At 45.3% G+C, this 19,881-nt stretch overlaps 7 protein-coding genes across 9 annotated transcripts; 4 read left to right on the forward strand and 3 right to left on the reverse strand.

The window, feature by feature from the left end:
• The first annotated feature begins 24 nt into the window (after window positions 1-24).
• On the forward strand, window positions 25-1,906 carry LOC116802337. Its single transcript, XM_032726657.1, has one exon. It carries the CDS (start codon window positions 51-53, stop codon window positions 381-383), a length of 333 nt encoding a protein of 110 aa, XP_032582548.1. The 5' UTR covers window positions 25-50; the 3' UTR covers window positions 384-1,906.
• A 393-nt stretch (window positions 1,907-2,299) lies between these two features.
• On the reverse strand, window positions 2,300-5,557 carry LOC6619872. Of its 2 annotated transcripts, none has more exons than XM_002044049.2 (4): window positions 5,452-5,557; window positions 3,221-3,383; window positions 2,964-3,149; window positions 2,300-2,832 (listed from the first exon to the last, which is right to left on the reverse strand). In XM_002044049.2, the coding sequence occupies exons 2-4, from the start codon at window positions 3,335-3,337 to the stop codon at window positions 2,653-2,655; spliced, it is 483 nt and encodes a 160-aa protein (XP_002044085.1). In that variant the 5' UTR covers window positions 3,338-3,383; window positions 5,452-5,557; the 3' UTR covers window positions 2,300-2,652. The 2 variants fall into 2 exon arrangements, with proteins under 2 accessions (XP_002044085.1, XP_032582547.1); XM_032726656.1 differs by having other exon boundaries at window positions 5,446-5,533.
• A 2,676-nt stretch (window positions 5,558-8,233) lies between these two features.
• On the forward strand, window positions 8,234-9,437 carry LOC6619873 (peptidoglycan-recognition protein SA). Its single transcript, XM_002044050.2, has 3 exons — window positions 8,234-8,656; window positions 8,715-8,833; window positions 8,895-9,437. Exons 1-3 carry the CDS (start codon window positions 8,352-8,354, stop codon window positions 9,077-9,079), a joined length of 609 nt encoding a protein of 202 aa, XP_002044086.2. The 5' UTR covers window positions 8,234-8,351; the 3' UTR covers window positions 9,080-9,437.
• Window positions 9,438-9,631: 194 nt separating this feature from the next.
• LOC6619875 (DNA-directed RNA polymerase II subunit RPB1) lies at window positions 9,632-16,672 on the reverse strand. Its single transcript, XM_002044052.2, has 4 exons — window positions 16,252-16,672; window positions 13,417-15,660; window positions 11,108-13,352; window positions 9,632-10,981 (listed from the first exon to the last, which is right to left on the reverse strand). Exons 1-4 carry the CDS (start codon window positions 16,330-16,332, stop codon window positions 9,888-9,890), a joined length of 5,664 nt encoding a protein of 1,887 aa, XP_002044088.1. The 5' UTR covers window positions 16,333-16,672; the 3' UTR covers window positions 9,632-9,887.
• A 290-nt stretch (window positions 16,673-16,962) lies between these two features.
• LOC6619876 (transmembrane protein 242) lies at window positions 16,963-17,873 on the forward strand. 2 transcript variants are annotated; one of them, XM_032724098.1, is made up of 4 exons: window positions 16,963-17,121; window positions 17,208-17,449; window positions 17,511-17,670; window positions 17,727-17,873. In XM_032724098.1, the coding sequence occupies exons 1-3, from the start codon at window positions 17,055-17,057 to the stop codon at window positions 17,640-17,642; spliced, it is 441 nt and encodes a 146-aa protein (XP_032579989.1). In that variant the 5' UTR covers window positions 16,963-17,054; the 3' UTR covers window positions 17,643-17,670; window positions 17,727-17,873. The 2 variants fall into 2 exon arrangements, with proteins under 2 accessions (XP_032579989.1, XP_002044089.1); XM_002044053.2 differs by having other exon boundaries at window positions 16,964-17,121; window positions 17,511-17,873.
• A 1-nt stretch (window position 17,874) lies between these two features.
• Window positions 17,875-18,592, reverse strand: LOC6619877. Its single transcript, XM_002044054.2, has 2 exons — window positions 18,344-18,592; window positions 17,875-18,285 (listed from the first exon to the last, which is right to left on the reverse strand). Exons 1-2 carry the CDS (start codon window positions 18,549-18,551, stop codon window positions 17,942-17,944), a joined length of 552 nt encoding a protein of 183 aa, XP_002044090.1. The 5' UTR covers window positions 18,552-18,592; the 3' UTR covers window positions 17,875-17,941.
• A 192-nt stretch (window positions 18,593-18,784) lies between these two features.
• On the forward strand, window positions 18,785-19,744 carry LOC6619878. The gene has a single exon (XM_002044055.2). The coding sequence runs from the start codon at window positions 18,935-18,937 to the stop codon at window positions 19,643-19,645; it is 711 nt and encodes a 236-aa protein (XP_002044091.1). The 5' UTR covers window positions 18,785-18,934; the 3' UTR covers window positions 19,646-19,744.
• The last annotated feature ends 137 nt before the right edge of the window (window positions 19,745-19,881 follow it).

The raw sequence follows: 19,881 nt of genomic DNA on the forward strand, positions 1-19,881 counted from the left end.
CCAAAAGTTTCTTTCATCGGTTTCTGTGCTGCATGTAACCACCAGCTGCCATGGCTACCACCACGACCACTAACACGACACCACATCCTCCCCCGACCACCGCCCACTGGCAGAAGGCGAAGAGGAGTGGCTACGAGTCACCTAGCTGCAGGATCACTAGGAAGCGAAGTGGCGATTTGAGGAGCTATGGCTACGGCAAAGGATCACCGTTGGGAAGCCGGTGGAGTTGGAACGGAATAGGAAACGGGAACGGGAACTTGAACATGAACTGGAATTGGAAGTGGAGCTGGAATTGGTGCTGCAGCGGGAGATGGAAGTGGAAGTGGAGAGGGGATCATCCGCCAGACTGGCACGAAGACGATGATGCATTGATTTTGATTTGAGCTTAGTTTAGATAATTTTTTTACGGCCTTAGCATCTGGAGGAAGTGCCACACTATCTCACGGTTGCCACTTGAGAACCTCTTCTCATTCAACGGAAAATTGAAAGTTTTCATATTCATCATACCAAACTTTGCAGTTATATAAGTTAAAGAAATGGATGTTTTTTTAATATTTGTTAAAATGAATGTAGTATTAGACTACACTATTGGACCTTTTCGGTGGCAACCGTGAGTTGGCGACCCGCAGCATACCCCACACACACACACACACACACACACACACACTAGAAAAACGAAAAACAACTTAGCTAAAGTCACGAGAATGCGAAATGTGAGGGAAAAAATGAAGCTAAACGAAAAAAGAGATGAATGTGAAAGATTAAGGGATCGAACAGAGTGTTAGGTGTATTAGAGTAGAGTAAGCTGATTTCAACGGAATTTTTGGTAGACATATCATCCATGTTTGTTACGCGTTTAGAGGAAAACACTAGGAGCTGCTGAGGGGGGGGGTATAGTGTTCATTGTTTCAACGAATATATAAATGTCAATTTTTGGCCCATAAGGCGAGCAAGTAAGTCCTTTGGCCTAGCATAAATTATACAACTAAATACAATATCTATATATACGTACGCATACACATATAGCCTATACATAGCATATATATGTACCAAAAAGTGAAGTGAAACGACATTTGAGAGCCAGCCCGCCATTGGTTATGTAGTGTGTTTGTTAATCGGCCAATCAGTGAGTGCATCAATCAGATGATAATCAATCATATAGCATAGCATAGCATACAGTGTTATTCGCCTAGGGGGAATCAGAATTTAGAGAATGTTACCAGCCAAGCAAAATTGTTAATCGTGTGTCTCGGTGTGTGTTCAATCGTTCAATCGTTCAAATCGTTGCATAAATGTTGCCTAGAATACATTACATTACTTGAAGGAAGGCAGGAAGCCAGCCACATGGATCATATTGGAGGACATCTAGAGGGACATAACTAATTGCTTAGCCCACATAGGCGACCCATCCACCATCTATCCGATCCTTAACCCGATTCCGATTCCAATGCCGACCCAAATCCACATTCACATCCAGATCCAGATCCAGTTCCCAGTTCCCAGCTTCCCCAGTCGTTCGCTCCTCGTTTTAAGTCGGTTTTTGTATATATTTCCAGCCAGCAGAATTCAAAATGCAGCCAGCAGCGAATATAATTAAATGTAATTCTTTTTTTTTCGATAATCATATCTTAATGCTTGATATACGAGTTGTATTTATTAGGCGAAACGTTTGTGTGGTCGGCGATCGAAGGAGGGTCAGTTAATTGTTAAAGAAAAATGCTTAATTTATCGTAATCGATTACCCTTTTCTTTTATATTTAATACTTGCGTGTACTTCTCTTAATTACTATGATTTTTTTTTTAATACACCTAAACCACTTATTTGTGTTTACTGTATATGTAAATTAGTAGTTAAAGGCGAGGGCTTTATGGCCACCAACAGATAATAAAAGCTGCGCCAGATGGAGCGAGAAGTGTGTTTTAATTATTATTAGTAATTAGTAATTTCTATTGATTTTTTGTGTTTAGAGAATCTATTTCTATGAGAAGACAAACAAAGATGCAAATTCTATTATATATTATATTATATAGTAATTATTTTATAGATAACTAATTTAAAATATATTCAATAAAAACCATAAAAATTAGCACAATGTATTTTCTATTCCTCTTCGTTGTTAAATTAAATGAAATTGTAATTTCATCGAAAGTATTTGCATTTCCCGCACAGCCCAAAAGTATGCAACACTTTTTTCAAAATCAGAAAATAAACCCAAAGTACACTGGCCAACACAATTAAGGCATGGCGACAATAAAAAACAAATGCAGCTGAAGCAACAAATATACAAACTACTGCACATTTAAAAAAAAACATATAGACACACATCTTTATTCGAATACATGACAATCTGTTTGGTACAAAAGAAAGTGAGACAAAAAAAAAGTTTTGTATATATCGGTAAAAGTACAAGTAAGTGTAACTAGCGCCAAAGAACGTTTCACAGTACAACAAAGATTCCGCCGCTTGGCACCCACTTTCTCTACACCTATGTATGTATGTATATCCCTGGGCTCTCGCCTCCTCCTCCTGCTTCGCATGGCCAGTGGCTAGGGTTGGATGTGGGAAGAACAAATGCTTCGAGATTGCAAATTCCACTCGCTGAGGGGCTGGGAGATGGCCGAGTGGGCGGTGGGTTTTGGGTGCTTTAGTGCTTAAATGCCGCGATAGGATCGATGGGCCAGGAAGGCGCTGATGAAGTACAGCACCGTATTGACCAGGCCCAAAACGCCGGCTGCCATATAGGCGTCGTGCTTCACATCGCGCAACTTGAGCAGCAGGATGGTGGACGAGACCAGGATCAGGATGGCGGCCACACTGTGGTAAATCAGCTCCTGCAAAAGGTGAATGGTCATTGAAATGCAGTGATTGCAGATATAAGGCCAAGCATACATATGTGTACGTTTGGAGTTCCATGGCTAATCCTAAGTAATCCAAAAGATATAGCAACGATGATTATACTCACATAGATCGTCTTGGCAATAATGCCTCCCGTGCTGAGCGACGTGAGGCAGGCGAGGAGTAAACAGAACGTCCCTATCATAAAGGTAACGGCCATCAGATAATGGAACAGATCCTGCTGGCCATAGAAGTACTTGTGGTAGTCCTGGTAGTTGAACGCCAGAATTCCCACAATGGAAGCACCAATGATCTGCGCAAAAATCGTAATGGAAGGTACATTAATTTTAAAATTGAGATGCAATTTTGGGAGTTGTAACGCACCAGCTCGAAAAGCTTGAGGATGCCGGGGAAGGACTTCAGATAGCCCGTGTTCAGGACAATGTAGGAGGTGTTCGTGGTGCTGGTGGTGGTGCGGGTAATGGTCACTGAGTGCGACATCTTCGCTCTGCTTCGGTGGTTCTTTTCGGGGGGTTAAAGGTGGGGTCTGCAAAGACAAGTAAATAAATTAATAAATAAATTGATAGCAAAACGGCTATTAGCTACTAATATTAATACAGGAATATTACAAACTTCGGTGATAAGAACTGAAATTAAATTATACTATTTATCAAACACTAAATTCCTCAAATTCGTGGAGATAAGCAAAAAAGTTTGCTAGTGATTCATGCTAAGTATATTTGCATACATGTGTAAATCTCTAATTAAATTATTTAATTAAAATGAGTAAGACTCTTAGGTTTTTCTAATTTCACTTATATTCCCCGAATATCGTAATTCATATGGTGTGTTTTTTTTTTTTGTATCTTTTGTACTTTTTGGCCAGCTGTTACAGATCGAACGCCCTTGCCACGCCCATCGATCTGCACTGTATCCATACAATGTTTGTGTATTTTTGGCCATCCATTTGTTGCTGTTTTTGTTTTGGATTTTTGCTGTTTGTCTAATTTTAAAACAATTTTCAATGCCGGCCTCGCAGGCGAAAAAGCGCCAAATGTGTTATTGAAGCAGTGGGAGAATCGGAAAAATCTATTTACTTGACCGACGAGAGAAAACCCCCCCTCCCCGCAACGATTTCCCCCCTTCTTGGGGATCGTACAAAATAGATGAATCGCTCTCGTCTATATGTTCGCCTAGGATTGGATATAAGTCGGTATGTATGTATGTACATATATGTACATATGTATGCATAAACGTCATGAACTTTATGGTCTGCTGCCTGCTGTTCGTTGTGGAAAAGCTGAAGGAAAACTGAAGAAAAGCGCCGCGTTCGTAATTGGGACACACACACACACACTTTAAGTGTACAGATGCCGTGGGTGGGCATAATGTAGGGTATTCGCGAGTGCCGTTCCACACCTCGAAATCAGATTGTGACTATAAGATCTGACTTCAGATTTGATGATTGGTAATCAAGCCGAAAAACATTGTAGGCAAACAAATAAAACCAGTAAAAAAAAGCTTAAAACAAATAACAAACGGAAGGATAGTGAGATTAATGCCAAATTAACTGCTCTGCTATAGCCATATTTACTATATTTGGCTTAAAACAAACAAGAATAGTAAGAACCATACACAGGAGTTGAAAATCGTAACTAATATTATATTTTTGATATTTAACCAAGGAAGGAAGAATTCGATTTAGAAAAAACTACAAGATTTATGGCAATTGAAATTGGAATGGGGTTGGATTTCAGAACTTAGACCTTCCTCAAAATCGGTGGCGCATTAGACGAGTCCAAAAACGATGACGCCACCGGTGACGCAATAGTTTACACACAATGTGAATGATGCTCATAGAAATTCACAAAAGTGGTAGAGGCACATATGTACATATATCCCAGTGGCATGGAAGGGGTGTGGCCCAAATTCCGAAGCGTAATACCGAAAACCAAAAAAAAAAAATCAGAAAACAAAACAAAGCGAAAACCAAAATAACAAGAACCCATGTGCGACATTTTATCGGAATTAAACAAAATACAGTCCGAATATTGATTAGACGGCGGATTTCCGCCGAAGAGCGGAATGATATCATAGGCATGAATGATATGATATACGATAGTTTAATTCGTATGCTAAGCAACTTGGGCCAAGCAACAGGTTGTTGTTGTTTGAGCCCTTCGAGATTCCCTTCCCCTCGGAACCGGAAGAGATGAACAAAGAGGCCGCCTTTGGTAATTTCACAAATGACAACACTTAATCAATATACATAAGTACCAAAAAAGCAAGCTATCAAATGGTCTGCTGATAAGAGTATTTCCCCACTGCAAACGCGACTCACATTCGTTTCGCATTTTCGACCTCTGGAAATGATATCATCGCCGTCAATAATAATGCAGTTTAATGCTTGTAGGAGAAAAAAAAATTAACAACATTTTAATGCACAGCCAAGTACCGAAAATTCCAATTCCTTGTGCTTTTCGAAATGTTCAAAAAAGTATATACAATAAAAAAAAGAAAACAATAAAACACACATATAGTCCCAGCGGAAGAAATGGGTGGCTATGTACCTCTCTCTGTATATCTAAAGTTTTCGGTATGGATCTTACTCTTACTTTTCTCAAAATTCGGCGTAGGACTCGGCCAACTGGTTTTCCTCGCACTTTTCTTTCGACTTTTGCGTCTTTTCGCGCGCACGTTGCAAACGAAACTGAAACCGAAACTGAAAAATAAAAGCGTTTGGCCCGCTGCCTCTGCCTCAGTTTTCAGCGTCGCGGTCGACGCAGCCGAGACGAAAACAAAACACGACCCAGCAGAAGCCTTCCAGCCCGATTTACTGCGACTCGACGCGGCTGATACCCTGTATCTTGGATCACTTCACAAGCGAATTAGGTTTGGTAGTTCAAAACATTCATTGCAATTCTTTAAATAGGTCGATTTTTGGGCAAAAAATGGGAAATAATGGTCCAAAAATGGATTGCCATACCTCGTTGAGCTCGTAATTGAATTTCCAATCGATTGGCATTCAAAATTGGGAATTTTAATTTTTTGCCATTTTTCGCAAATTTTGATGAAATGTGAAAATCGACCCAAAAATAAATTTTTCAAAATCCGTCTAAAAGTGATAGGGATAGTTAGTACTGGTAATTAGCTGCACAAAACAGTTATTCTTGTACTTTTATGACAATTTTTAGAAAAGTTATGATAAAAACACCTTTTGTATAAATCGTATTTTTGGCCAAATGTCGTTTTCCAGCTTTAAAGGAAGAAAATATTTAGTTTTTTGGCCAACATTTTGGAAATAATGATCCAAATATGGATTGCCATACCTCGTTGAGTTCGTATTTAAAATTCTAATCAAACTGTATTTAAAATTTGGATTTCTAATTTTTTGCCATTTTTCACAAATTTTGATGATGTTACCCCTTACCGAAAATGCGAAAATCGGAAAAAAATTAATTTTTGTAAAGCAGCTAAAAAGTGATTCAGATCGTTAGTTTGTATCAAAAGGTGCAAAAAGCATTCATTCTTCCGGCTGCGTGCCCCATTTTGGAGGAGTTACGATGATAAAACACTTTGAAAACCATTAAAAAGAACTAAAACCCCAAAAAACCGAGAAAGCTCTTGCGTCGGACTGGTCGATGCCACCCGTAGGCGTTTTCATCCAGGGTATCAGCAAGGCAATTCAGCCAACAACGCCAACAAGTTGACTTCAGACTGCTGGATAGCGCGGTATAAATGACGCCTGACGTCATGATGTCATCGAGTGAGCGACAGAGCAGCCGAGCAGCGGAGCGGCCAACCTTAATATTTGTAATCTTCAAGTGCAACTAGGCCCCCGGCCACGCCCCCATGACACTGTTCACTAGCCGCCCACGGATTGGCAATTAAAAAGAAAGGAATTAAACTTGCTAGTGGAAGCTCCTTCGAATTTTTCTCTGACTCAGCGCAACCTAAAAGTGGTGAGTGAGAAGAGTGGGTGAGGGGGATAGAGAGTGCACTGGAAAGAAATAGTAGTGTGTATTCATATTACATTCTATTGTAATTATTATATAAATATGTAAATGCTTAGATAATGTATCTAGTACTACAAAGTACGTATGCATACTGTATTTATATGATTATAAATATCTGATCGATCTCATCCTACATTATTTATGGATAACCCATTTATAAACAACATATCTATTACCATTGATAGCAAATACCATTTGCTTGCTTTTCATCATTTGTTTATATCATAAACATGTTGATAAAAGTATCTCATTCGGTGAAGTAATGCTAGAAATTAGATAGTCTTTCTAGCCGTGCAGCAGTAAAACACTGAGCGGTAAGTCCGATGAGTAACGCTTCTGCGGTGGAGATGACGCCGGATTGCCCCGCCCCAGTGGGTGGGTGGCAGTTATCGGGCAAACGGCTTTTATCAATAGCGCCAATAATAACAGAACCCAAAATAGAATGAATGAATGAATGAAAAAAATGTATGCAGTGCTTAAGCGTAATGCATTTGCAATGCGGATCGCCTTCGGAGGAAAACCTTAAGGCAGAGACATGCAAATGCAAATGCCATGAGTAATTCACAATTTATAGACACCACACATCGCAATGAAGTTCATCGCATGGGGGTCAATTATTATCTACTTTGTAAAAGAATCTTTAACTTTTCCCGCGAGCTATTCATCCTAATGAAACTCCCTCTTACCCAAAGCGAACTCTTTTACCCCTGGAAATTAGTGTTAGAAAAGAAAAGCGGACGGCATAAACAATTTAAACGCATTTTTCATTGACCTACAAAATATATTGTTTGTTTGTTAATTTTTTTATTTTACAAAAACTATTACCATTACCATTAAGTTCTATTTAAGGGAAGTATACGTTTTTCCTCGCCCTGTTTTTTAATCCATTAACCATAAATTGATTTAATGTACGCCATGTCGGCATGCGAGCCTTCTATTTTTTTTCATTTATAAACTCGAACGATAATATATCATATATTCGTGAGTAATATTGCTTCATTTATACTTTATTTCATAAATTTCTTACACAATTTGCAAACAAAAAAACCCTTTCAATAAAAAATAAAAAACGCTCTCTGCGGGGCTGTTATCAGCGAACTTCTCGCGAGACTTTCAGCTAATCATTGGATTAAACTGATTGTTAGTATTTGTGCGTACAGTACATATCACATATTTTACTGCTTCTGGGGAAGCATTCGTCACTAGCTGAAAAGCGGAAATGCCAACACAGATCGGCTTTTAACCCGTTTTAAATGGTTGTTTGGGCTTTTTGCTTGTCGCTTCGCAACAGTGATGCAAAACAAAAAGAACCGAACAAAGAACGCGGAGATTTGCGACGGATCGGAAGATCTGGAGATGGCTAATGGTCGGGAGTCCCCTGTGGTGGCTCTGTGGGATCGTAAGCTTCAGAAAGCTCGGATCGTTGGCCCTGATAAATCCGGGAGATAGGCCACCGAGATCAGTTCTCATCCAGCCTCAGATCTTAGCACATCAACATCATGCAGACCGTTCGATTCGGATCTCCTTGGATTATGGCCATCGGACTGGTGCTACTGGTGGCACTCGTCTCCGCCGGAAAGTCGCGTCAGCGTTCGCCAGCCAATTGCCCCACCATCAAGCTGAAGCGTCAGTGGGGCGGCAAGCCTTCGTCGGGACTCCACTACCAAGTGCGTCCCATCCGCTACGTGGTCATCCACCACACGGTCACCGGCGAGTGCAGCGGACTGCTCAAGTGCGCCGAAATTCTCCAGAACATGCAGGCGTATCATCAGAACGAGCTGGATTACAACGATATTAGTTACAAGTACGGCTGGTATCTTCGCAATGATCCAGATAACCATTATGATAACGATCTCTTTCAGCTTTCTGATCGGCAACGATGGTGTCGTATACGAGGGCACTGGTTGGGGATTGCGCGGTGCCCACACCTATGGATACAATGCCATTGGCACGGGCATAGCCTTTATCGGCAACTTTGTGGGTAAGTTGCAAATAGATATTCTTCGCTATGTGGAGCACTACATGACCAACATCTCCGATAGATAAACTCCCATCGGATGCGGCTCTCCAGGCGGCCAAAGATCTGCTGGCCTGCGGAGTGCAGCAGGGGGAGCTGAGCGAGGATTACGCCCTGATCGCTGGCTCCCAGGTGATCAGCACCCAGAGTCCCGGACTGACGCTATACAACGAGATCCAGGAGTGGCCGCACTGGCTCTCAAATCCCTAAATCAACTACAAGGAATAGCAGTTGTCTGCCAGCGTGAGCACATCAGTTTAGTAAAGTAATTAATCCAATGTTGTTGAGTATTTTTTTGCGGTTTTTATTTTATAATTTTCTATTTTGTTTTCTGTCATAATTTACAAAAATGTGTCGGACATAAAAATATATATGAATATATAGGTAGCCTATGGGTGCCCACGTGTTATGCTTTTATACGTAACTTTTGTGTGCAGGCGAAAACAACTGATCGGGTTAATTGGAGGGTATATGGAAAGGGTTTATGGAAAACGCTACAAATAGTGTTTGGCGTTGGCTTGTTGAATTGGTGTTTTTAATAACTAGGGTCTTTATACTAACTTTAGGCCATTTAAGGATAGGGATATTAAAAAAATGTGAAAGTACTTTGCAGAATAGTGACAAGAGTCTTCCAGTTAATAAACAAATTCATACAGTAGGTTGTGCAAAGAAATAGATTCGCATTATCAAATACAGTTCGAGCATTGCAACTTGAAACAATTTGTGCAAATATAAATGGCTTCGAATTCGCTTTTCTGTTAAACGCAAACAATTCAAATTGTTTACTTTACCACAAAACCAAATACGAAACTGCACGCTAATTTATACAAATTACTTAAAGCTTCTATTGCAAACAGTATTGAATTTTCTATGAGAGACCTATTAGCTGTATAAAAACTAGATGTTATTATATTCACCTTTCCCGTTTCGGGCGGTCAAGCGTAGTCGGTACTTAACTACGGCTCGACCGCCCCGGGGATCGGGACGTGCTGGGGGAGCTACCCCCGTCCTCCCTTCCTCAGTCTTCGCTCTCCTCGAACGTGGGACTGCTGGGCGAGTAGGCCGGACTCGTGGGACTGTAGTGCGATGGTGCCGTTGGCGAGTACATCGGTGACGTGGGCGAGTAGTTGCGGGCCGTCGGTGTGTACGTTGGCGAGGTGGGCGAGTACTTGGTGCTGCTCGGCGAATAGATGGACATGTTCGGCGAGTAACGCGGACTCGTCGCCGAATAGGTCGATCCTGTTGGGCTGTACTGGTTTGAGGGCGAGTGCTGTGGCGAACTGGGCGAGTACAGCGGTGAGGTCGGCGAGTACTTAGGCGAGGCCGGCGAGTACTGTGGAGATCCTGGCGTATATTGTGGTGATCCTGGAGACCCATCGTACGAAGGTGACGGCGGCGAGTACGTCGGCGATGTAGGCGAGTACTTCACTCCCGTTTGCGAGTAAGCTGGCGAGGCTGGAGAATATTGCGGGGACGCTGAGTAGTTCGGACTTGTCGGCGAATATGAGGGTGTAACGGGTGTGTAGTTCGGACTCGTTGGCGAGTACGAAGGCGATGTGGGCGAATAGCAAGGCGACGTTGGCGAGTACGAAGGACTCGACGGCGAGTACGATGGTGATGTCGGCGAGTAGGATGGTGAATTGGGTGAGTAGTTGGACGAGCTGGGCGAGTACGCATTGCCCGGCGAGTAAATGTTGCTACCACTGCCCGCAAACGACGGACTCGACTGAAACTGTGCCGTGGGCGAGTACCCCGGGGATGTTGGCGAGTATCCCGATGAAGATGGCGAGTAACCCGTCGACTGGGGATTGAAATTTGGCGTTGTCGAGGCGTAACGTGGACTTGCATAAAGCGGCGATGTCGGCGAATAGTTCGGACTCGAGGGCGAGTAATTGGGCGAGGCTCCACCGGGAGAAGATGCCGTGTAGTTCGGACTTGTTGGCGAATAAGAGGGAGAAACACTCGGCGAGGCTGGGAAGTACGGCGACATCGAAGGTCCTGGTGAACTGGGCGATGAGCCCGGATGAGCCGGCGACCAGCTAGGCGACATTCCGGACGCATCCGATGCAGCCGAAGGCGAGAAACTGGGACCGCCAGGAGTCATGGCACTTACTGCAAGCACAAAAAAGAAAGAGATGAAATATTTTAGGCAATCGAATAAAAAGAGTTATTTAAAAAAAGATACAGCGTTGCTGAGTCGGGAGTATAATCAAAAACACATAATGGATTGGTACTCACCGTGGCCGGGTGGAGAGAAGTATCGCGGCGTGTTGCAGTTAACCCACGGCGTCATCGGTGGTGTCATGCTCGGTGTGGATCCTCCGCCAATGAACATAGCAGCGCCACCTAGCATACTGTTGCCCAACGTATTGGGAATCTCGATGCCGAAACGACACTTCTCTGCATCGAGCAGAAGGTCAAAGCAGCCAGTACCCATTTTGGGCAGCTGTCCCATGATGATGTTCTCAGACACGCCCCTCATGGGATCCGTTTCGGCGTGAGCGGCGGCATCCATCAGCACGTCCACTGTCTCCTCGAAGGAGCATCGCATAAGGGCACCAGTGTCTTGCCTGTTAATGCCGTGACGGGTTATGGCCATTAGATGGCCCTTGGCTGTCATCACATCGCACAACAGGGCCAAGTGACGATAGTTCACGTACAGGCCGTAGAACTGCAGCACGGCGTTCATCTCTTTTTCGACAGACTTTCGCACCGCCTCGATGCCCAGCACCTGGAAAATCTCGCAGATATCGTTGGAGGATGTTCGGATTGGGTCCACGTCACGCTCAGACAGCACTTTCATCATCGATGTGCCGTCCGTCTCGAGCAGCCACTCGCCGATGGCCTTAAACTCTCCGTTCTCAGTGATCACGATACGCTTCTTGCTGTCGGTCTGTGGCAGATGCATGTACACCTTGCCGATGGCTTCGATACCCTGCAGTGTCATGTCCGACAGCATGTTGGCCTCAATGCAGCGCAGGAACATGTCGTCCTCCATCTTGTCGACGGCCTCGTCTTCGTCCTGGAACTTGTTCTCTTCGTTGTTCATGATCCTAATGCGCAGCACCAGCTTATCGGCATTGTCGTCATTGAAGATACAATTAAGATCCTCCCCGAAGCCCACGTTAATCTTCTCGGCGATCTGTTCCATTGTCAGCTTCTTGTCCGTCATCCGCTTGCGGTCCAATTCAATACGTAGCAACCAGGGCGAAATGCGTGTGGGATCAAAGTCGGGCATTTCGTAGTAGACATTCACAAACTCTTGATCCTCGGATATCACCGTTCTCTGGGGATCCGGGTCGTAGTAAATAGCCGTATTGGCCGTAACCTTGCGCAGCGTGGTATGCTCCAGGCGGCACAGTACGTTCTTGGCCTTCTCCGCATCGCGGGCAGCGCCGCCAGTAAGGAAAACGGTTAGCGACGGCGCTTTGGGTTTTTTGGATATGTTGATGATCTCCTTGAGACGCGGCACACCCAGTGTTACGTTCTTTGAAGACACACCAGCAAAATGGAAGGTGTTCAGTGTCATCTGAGTAGCAGGCTCACCCAAACTCTGGGCAGCCAGGGCACCCACCATCTCGCCGGGATTGGCCTGGGCCTGTTGGAAACGCGTCTCTATTTCTCCGACCAACCACTCAAACGCCTCCGTGGAGAGGCGGAACTCCTCCGACACGTATTTCGTACACAGTGTCGAGCGGATTAGGCACTGGAATAGCAGCGTGGCGTTCTCGTTGGCCTGCTTTGAAATTCGATCATTTCCCGTGACAATAACACACCGTTCGAGCAATGTCTTAACGCCCTTGATCACCCGAATGGGCGAGAGATCCGTGGGCAGGCGCTTGTTGATGTGAAAGATCTTCTGCACATTCCAGATCATACGCTGCAGGTTGCACGGCAGTACCACCTTGGATTCGCCGTTGGGGAAGATTTGTCTCAAACTGTCGCGATCGGAAACCAAACGATCCCACTCTGCCTCCAGTTCCTGGATGGCTTCGCTGCTGTCGGTCATCTCCTTGATCACATCATCCGTAAATACCTTCTTCATTAATCGCTCGTTGCTCCAGTCAAATTTGAAGCGCTTTTCAAACGACTTGTTCGACAGTTTCACCGTTGGCATGTTCTGGAACTCAACCAGCTCGCCGCAAAGACCGTCTTCGCCGTAACGCAGCTGAATAAGCTGGCCCACCGAGTTACGCACTGTACCGTCGTAGTTTACCATCACCGACTCCATAGCCTTTATAAGACGACGCTGGATGTAACCGGTTTCAGCTGTCTTTACAGCAGTATCGATAAGACCCTCACGACCACCCATGGCGTGGAAATAGAACTCAGAGGGTGTCAGGCCGGCAAGATACGAATTCTCCACGAAACCGCGCGACTCAGGACCATAATCGTCCTTAATAAAGTGGGGAAGAGTGCGCTTGCGGAAACCGTAGGGGATTCGCTTACCCTCCACGTTCTGTTGACCCACACAAGCAATAACCTGGAAGATAAGAATGCCAGCACATTAAATGAGTTCGAATGAAAATCGCTAGTCAGTTGCTCACCTGGGATATGTTAATGTTGGAACCCTTGGAACCAGACACCACCATAGCCTTTAGATTGTTGTACTCAGTGAGAGATTTCTTGGCCGAACCACCAGTCTTGTCACGAGCATCGTTTAGGATACGGTTCACCTTGTTCTCGAACGTCTGACGCAGAGTGTTACCCGGCGTGGGCTCCAGCTCCATGTTGTGGGCTTTTTGGATAACGTTTATCACGTCGTCCTTGGCTTTCTTGATGGCCTGCTGGATCTCGTTGTAGGTCTGCGGATCGGCAATGGTGTCACCAATACCGATACTATGGCCCTCGAAAAGCAACCAATTGTTGATCACGGTCTGAATGTTGCCATAGAACCGACCAGCGATGTCGTGACCAAGTTCCAGGAAACAAATATGCAGCAATGATCCGGCTGATGTACCCAGTGACTTCTTGCAGAGAATGCCCATGATAAGTTCGCCGTGCTCCACCATTACCTTGGTGTCACCGGGCGAGATCCACTTGTACGGTCCTTCATCCTCCTCGTCCGGATGCGTGGAATGAGTGCGTATCATGTTCACGTTGCCGGGTATGATCAGGGAGAAGATCTGTTTGCCCGTCCACAGGGGACGCGGTTTCAGGATGCAGGGTTGCGGCATTTTAGCGTCCCACGTGGGTAGGAACATGAGCAGATTCATCACCTGCTCGCGCGTAATGAATACGTCGCGCTTGGTCATCTTTCGCACTGCAGTCAGAGTGTCCTGCACGATACCCATGACAGGTTTGTTCGCCTGCGGCGTGATGATCTGTCTGGGTGTGATGTGGATGTTCTCCACCTCGGCGCGCGTCTCCATGGACTGCGGAACGTGCAGATTCATTTCATCGCCGTCGAAATCAGCATTATATGGCGATGTACACGACAGGTTCATGCGGAACGTCGACCAGGGCAACACTTTCACTCTGTGACCCATCATACTCATCTTGTGGAGCGTGGGCTGTCGGTTGAAGATCACCAGATCGTCGTCGCGCAAATGGCGCTCTACTTTGTAGCCGCACTGCAGATGTAAGTCAGAGGATTTAGGATGGAAGCGAAGATCAATACGCTCGCCATTGTCGCGCACAATGTACTTGGCACCCGGATACTGCGAGTTGCCTCTGCGCACCAGCTCCTGCATGCGATCGATGTTGAAGGGAGTGACCAGCTCGGGGAAGGTTAGATTCTGGGCAATGGAACGCGGCACACCGACCTGATCGATACGGAGATTTGGATCGGGTGTGATGACAGTACGAGCGGAGAAGTCCACACGTTTGCCCATCAAGTTGCCACGAATCCTACCCTCCTTACCCTTGAGTCGCGCCTTGATGGCTTTAAGGGGTTTTCCCGACTTTTGCATAGCCCTGGGCATGCCGGGCATATCGTTGTCCACCAGTGTGGCGACGTGGAACTGCAGCATCTTGATGTTCTCCTGGATCACATGCGCTGCCGCTCCACTGGCCTCGTTTTTGCGCAGCTCATTGTTTGCCTTGATGATATCGGACAGCTTGTGTGTCAAATCATCCTGATTCTTGGCAGCACCGAACATCACGACTGCGGGCCGTACGGCCAACGGTGGAACAGGCAGGACGGTCACGATCATCCAATCGGGACGCGCATACTTGGGATCCATGCCCAGAATAAAGCACTCCTCGTCGGTGATATGCTTGAGGATTTCCCAAACCCGCTCCGCCGAGACCACGATCTTCTTCTCCTGCGAATCCTCGTTCTGATGCTTCCACTCGGCGGTGAGATCCAGTCCTGTTCTCCGGATCGACGGCTGGTAGTGACCGCAACCGCCGTGACCGGGCTTTTTGTTTGGATCCGGCTGCTGGTTCTCCTTGGTGAGATCCATGTCCTCGCCGCCCTCGCAAATCGTCTTGCCCTTGCACAGATCATAGACGTAGGCTAGGCGCTTACGCGGCTGTCCCCTGGACTTCATCACGATCTCCTTGATCTTTGGATTGTGTGGCGAGACAAGCATTTTGGAGCAATAGAAGCACACACATCGCAAAATCTTAATTGTCTTGGTGATGAAGCCGATGTGGAACACTGGTTTGGCCAGGTCAATGTGTCCAAAGTGACCGGGGCACTCGGTCATGTTGCCGGCGCACGTCTGACAGCGCGACGTCCTGTCTATGACACCCTGGCGCGGATCCATCAATCCGCCCAGCTTCGGTCGTCCGCCCTCCATCGTCTCTGCAAACTGGACGCCACCCTCGGTGACGGACATGCGACGCTGCAAGCAGGAAAGAAGTAACACATGTTGATCAACAAAAGTCAAATTCGTAAAGTGCGTGTCATATTGATATGGCCAACAGGTTCTTGAAGGATCATAGTTAGAATATATCTATCTGAATTTCCTTGCGTTGAACCCTTTAGATACTCATCAATAACTTGATATTCGAGATAGTAGATTCCCAGTTTCCAAAATCTTGTGTTTTATTTTCCTATACTAAAAAATACTAAGTCTTTTCCCAGGAAACTAATAACAAGTATACAATTTCTTTACGTAATATATTCATAAACTTTATTGAGAAGTAATGATATTCAGCTGGAAAACATTTCTGATACCACGGAGAGATCCTACAGATACATGATTTGAACTATCAGTATTTGTTGCCCTGCTCCCGTTCCATTTCGAATTAACCTTGCAACAAATCAAACTGGAATGCGTGTGTACATGAAATAACCATTCATTTGTCCATATAACCCATATAAAACCACGATATACGAATTGCGAATTCGATGGAATGCTATTTTTGCGTTTACAATATTGTTCAATTTTTCAATATGGCGTCGATCGAATGAATCTCTGAGCCGCACTTACAATTTCATCAGGCGACAAAATGCCGAACTGTACGCGTTTCACCTGGCGCAACGGCGCCTTCGAGTCCGTGGGGGTGCTCATTCTGGTCGTCGGCGGTGCTGGTGGCCACTAGACCAAAGTGGAGCCTGCTTTCGATGTGTGTGTACGGGTGTTTTTTGTTCCACCCTTTTTTTTTTTGCTTTTGCTTTTTCTGCTGCGTCGTCACACTTTTCACCTCGTGCGAAAGACAAGGGAAGGGAAAAGAAGGAGATCGAACGACGCGAATGCCCAAATTGAAGGTAAGCAATCACTGTTTGTTGCTGGCACGCTGAGCGTGCATTCTATACCAGTCGGGAGCTACAGGCGGTTGCGAATGCGAATTAGCCTGTTTTTTAAGACGCGTTGCGATGTGAAAATGCGGACAACGCCGACCGAAAAGTGTGACTGCAGAGCGAGCGGCAAAATACCATATCGCATAGCGGTCGTGATAACAGGGTTGCCAGACTGGCGTTTTTAGCTATTCTGTTCTATATATCTATTAGCAGTCAGTTATTTATTAAATAAATTAGCTGCAGCACATTAAAATCAAACTTCTTGCATAATCTGTAATAAAGGCCAGAACTTGTTGAATATTTTTAACTATCTTCCAGCATTTCACTTCTAGCTTTTCCTCCCGCCATCTTAGCACCTCTGCAAACGCGTCGGTGGCAGTGGCAGCTGCGGCACCAGTGTTGGCGGTCAACAGCGGTCAAGCAATCAGCTGTGTTGTGCGATTCAATTTGGGCATTAGTAGTTACGACAACAATAAATCGCAATTGAGAAGGATGAGTGAGGCCGGCACCAACGCGGATGCAGTGGCGGCCGAGAAGGAGCGCAAGTTCCGCATCCAGGGTGGGTGGTTCTCCAAACACACACACATATGTGTATATCAGCCAGCGACTGACTGGAGGACAACTCCATTTCATCCTCATTTCTAGCCGCCGCCTTTCTGGGTTTGGTGGGCGGAGTGTCCGCTCTGTTCGGCTTCTCGCGCACGCTGGCCACCGCTAAGAAGACGGATAGCAAGGTCCTACAGCAGGCTGGAACGCGGCAAGGCATGATCCTGATGGACGAGGGCGCCACCCTGGCCCTGCGGGCACTGGGCTGGGGCACACTGTACGCCGTGATGGGCACCGGTGCCTTCTGCTACGGCTTCTGGAAGCTATCCGGAGCCAAGGATGTGAGCATTGCCTCCGGTTTGTTCAATGAATTTCGCTTTTAATCTTTCGTTTCGTTCGCAGTTCCAGGAGTTCCGCCTTAAGATGGGCCATGCACTGCCAAGGATTACCAAGGACGAACCACCAGCCAGCCGCACCGATTTCGAGAGTCTCACGGACCTCATGAAATACCTGGCAGCCTGGAACAAGGAATAAGCAGCTCACAAATAACACACAATTTAAAGTAAACCTAACGCCTAAGTAGACCAGAACATAAAACTAAACCTTTGTTAACTTCAGTTTACATTCAGCCAATGTTTTCAAGGCGCTTGACCGGTTTTCATTTCTTTCTGTCAGATTTAAAGGCAGTCGTCATAAGAAGTGCAACTTATGGAGTTATATATTAGGGTAGGAATAAATATAAGCCAAAAGCAAACTGTCTTACAATCTCCGAGTCTTACTTTAATTTATCAATATCTACAATTCACATATGTATATTTATGCATAGCTTAAGGTCACCGTTGGCTGGCCATATTCTGGTGTATAGCGTTGTTGATCATGGTGTTCCGCATGAATAGGTAGTGATCGTCCAGATTGCACTGCAGCTCCATCATGTCCTCGTGCTCCGCCTGAAATCGGATGGCCGCGTTTGTGAACGCCAACGAGCTTCGCACGAAGTTTTGCAAATTGGGTCCCTGATCTAGGTGACGCTGCTGCTCCTTGTTTGGCTGGAAGCTAACCTTGCGATTGTCCGTGTCCAGTGCCACATGCATCACAAAGTCGAAGAACTTTTGCTGCTCCTTCTGGGCGCGCTCCTTGTACTGCTGCACCTCGTCCTGCTGACAGCTGGGATCCCAGACTGAAAGTCTTTACATTACGTAAATGTAAATTTAATTAACCACCAGGATTGCACTTACTATCGTCCAGGTCAATGTTAAACACAGTGCTTGCTTCGTAGCGACGCGGCTTTAAAGTGGCCTCCAGTTGGGCGGGCACGTCCTTAAGATCGATGTCGGAGAGATCACCGCTCGATAGATCGACGGCACTCATGTTGCCCACATCTTCCAGTACGTCACTGCGGCGTACGGATTTCATTATTTTTTCTGGACTTTCGGCTGGCTCCATCGCGTCGCTTCGTTTGTTTTGAGTTTTTAAATCTGTAAACGCTTGCCAACACCCATCGCTGATCCAGTGATGCCACATCTTTGAACGTAATTCGCTCTGGCTCTTTTCAAGCCAAAACCTTTTATTGAAATTCAAATATACGATTGAAAACTAGCTCTTTTAAAATTACTGAAACTAGCTCAACTGAAAAGGCTGTTATAGTCATTTTAGGAATGCTAAGCAGGTCTAGCGTTTAGAATCACATTTCAGTTTATTGTATTTGTTCAATTAGTAGTCAAACCAAACGAACCAAATCGAGAAACGAATACACAGCTATATACTTTCTCAAAATCAGAAATTTAAAAATTATCCATTATTTAAAAATTATTCAAAATTTCCAAATAATGATTTATGCAATCGTGGTACACATACTGTCCCTGCTGGTGGGCTGTTTCTATCCAGCATTCGCGTCCTACAAGATCCTGAGCAATCAGAAATGTAGTGACAATGATCTTCGCGGGTGGTTGATCTACTGGACTGCCTATGGAGCTTTTGTGGCTTTTGATTACTTCACTGCGGGTCTGTTGGCATTCATTCCATTACTAAGCGAATTCAAGCTGCTTCTCCTGTTTTGGATGTTGCCCTCTGTGGGCGGCGGCAGTGTGGTGATTTACGAGGAGTTCCTGCGATCCTTTAGCAGTAACGAATCCTTCGACCAGGTCCTGGGACGTATCACCTTAGAATGGAGAGAATTGGCGTGTCAACAAGTTTGCTCTGTTCTTAGCCATTTGATGATCTTGGCAGATCGCTATCTCCTGCCCCGCGGACATCGTCCTGCCCTCCAAATAACGCCCAGCATCGAGGATCTGGTCAACGATGCCATTGCCAAGAGGCAGTTGGAAGAGAAGCGGAAACAGATGGGTAACCTATCCGATACCATCAACGAGGTTTTGGGAGAAAATATCGACTTAAATATGGATCTGCTGCACGGATCCGAATCTGATTTACTGGTCATTAATGAGCCTATTTCCAAGCCCAAGGAGAGACCTCCAACACCGCCGAAGCCAATGCGTAAGCCGTCATCGACCAACCAGCAAGAAATTAATCTTTCGTAGCAGTTTATGTAAACTCAATTGATGTCCTCAATATGTCAGACAGAAGTTATCAAGGCTCAAAGCGTTCGAAAAGCATACATCTCAGAAATAAAGTTTATACAAAAAAAGCATTTAAATTTATTAATTTTAGTCACAAAATATTGAACCAATGTGTTGGTTATCTTTTTAGCTATTTTTTCTAGCCTATTTTCTTGTGTTTGCACAATCAGATGCGGAGGTCTCTGTTCGCGGTCTGG

This window comes from Drosophila sechellia, chromosome X (assembly GCF_004382195.2).
Source record: "Drosophila sechellia strain sech25 chromosome X, ASM438219v1, whole genome shotgun sequence".
Taxonomy (NCBI): Eukaryota; Metazoa; Arthropoda; class Insecta; order Diptera; family Drosophilidae; genus Drosophila; species Drosophila sechellia.

What these genes read in the sequence shown, in the direction of transcription:
- LOC6619872 (XM_002044049.2), bottom strand. Translation starts at nt 3,337, where the DNA reads ATGTCGCACTCAGTGACCATTACCCGCACCACCACCAGCACCACGAAC. An exon ending in TCCTCAAGCTTTTCGAGCTG is followed by an intron (nt 3,150 to 3,220) that starts GTGCGTTACAAC and finishes ATTTTTGCGCAG; the next exon opens with ATCATTGGTGCTTCCATTGT. An exon ending in TTATTGCCAAGACGATCTAT is followed by an intron (nt 2,833 to 2,963) that starts GTGAGTATAATC and finishes CACCTTTTGCAG; the next exon opens with GAGCTGATTTACCACAGTGT.
- LOC6619878 (XM_002044055.2), top strand. Translation starts at nt 18,935, where the DNA reads ATGATTTATGCAATCGTGGTACACATACTGTCCCTGCTGGTGGGCTGT.
- LOC6619876 (XM_032724098.1), top strand. Translation starts at nt 17,055, where the DNA reads ATGAGTGAGGCCGGCACCAACGCGGATGCAGTGGCGGCCGAGAAGGAG. An exon ending in GCGCAAGTTCCGCATCCAGG is followed by an intron (nt 17,122 to 17,207) that starts GTGGGTGGTTCT and finishes CCTCATTTCTAG; the next exon opens with CCGCCGCCTTTCTGGGTTTG. An exon ending in AGCTATCCGGAGCCAAGGAT is followed by an intron (nt 17,450 to 17,510) that starts GTGAGCATTGCC and finishes TTTCGTTCGCAG; the next exon opens with TTCCAGGAGTTCCGCCTTAA.
- LOC116802337 (XM_032726657.1), top strand. Translation starts at nt 51, where the DNA reads ATGGCTACCACCACGACCACTAACACGACACCACATCCTCCCCCGACC.
- LOC6619873 (XM_002044050.2), top strand. Translation starts at nt 8,352, where the DNA reads ATGCAGACCGTTCGATTCGGATCTCCTTGGATTATGGCCATCGGACTG. An exon ending in TACAACGATATTAGTTACAA is followed by an intron (nt 8,657 to 8,714) that starts GTACGGCTGGTA and finishes GATCTCTTTCAG; the next exon opens with CTTTCTGATCGGCAACGATG. An exon ending in CTTTATCGGCAACTTTGTGG is followed by an intron (nt 8,834 to 8,894) that starts GTAAGTTGCAAA and finishes CATCTCCGATAG; the next exon opens with ATAAACTCCCATCGGATGCG.
- LOC6619875 (XM_002044052.2), bottom strand. Translation starts at nt 16,332, where the DNA reads ATGAGCACCCCCACGGACTCGAAGGCGCCGTTGCGCCAGGTGAAACGC. An exon ending in TTTTGTCGCCTGATGAAATT is followed by an intron (nt 15,661 to 16,251) that starts GTAAGTGCGGCT and finishes TCCTGCTTGCAG; the next exon opens with CGTCGCATGTCCGTCACCGA. An exon ending in CTTCTCTCCACCCGGCCACG is followed by an intron (nt 10,982 to 11,107) that starts GTGAGTACCAAT and finishes TTGTGCTTGCAG; the next exon opens with TAAGTGCCATGACTCCTGGC.
- LOC6619877 (XM_002044054.2), bottom strand. Translation starts at nt 18,551, where the DNA reads ATGGAGCCAGCCGAAAGTCCAGAAAAAATAATGAAATCCGTACGCCGC. An exon ending in TAACATTGACCTGGACGATA is followed by an intron (nt 18,286 to 18,343) that starts GTAAGTGCAATC and finishes AAAGACTTTCAG; the next exon opens with TCTGGGATCCCAGCTGTCAG.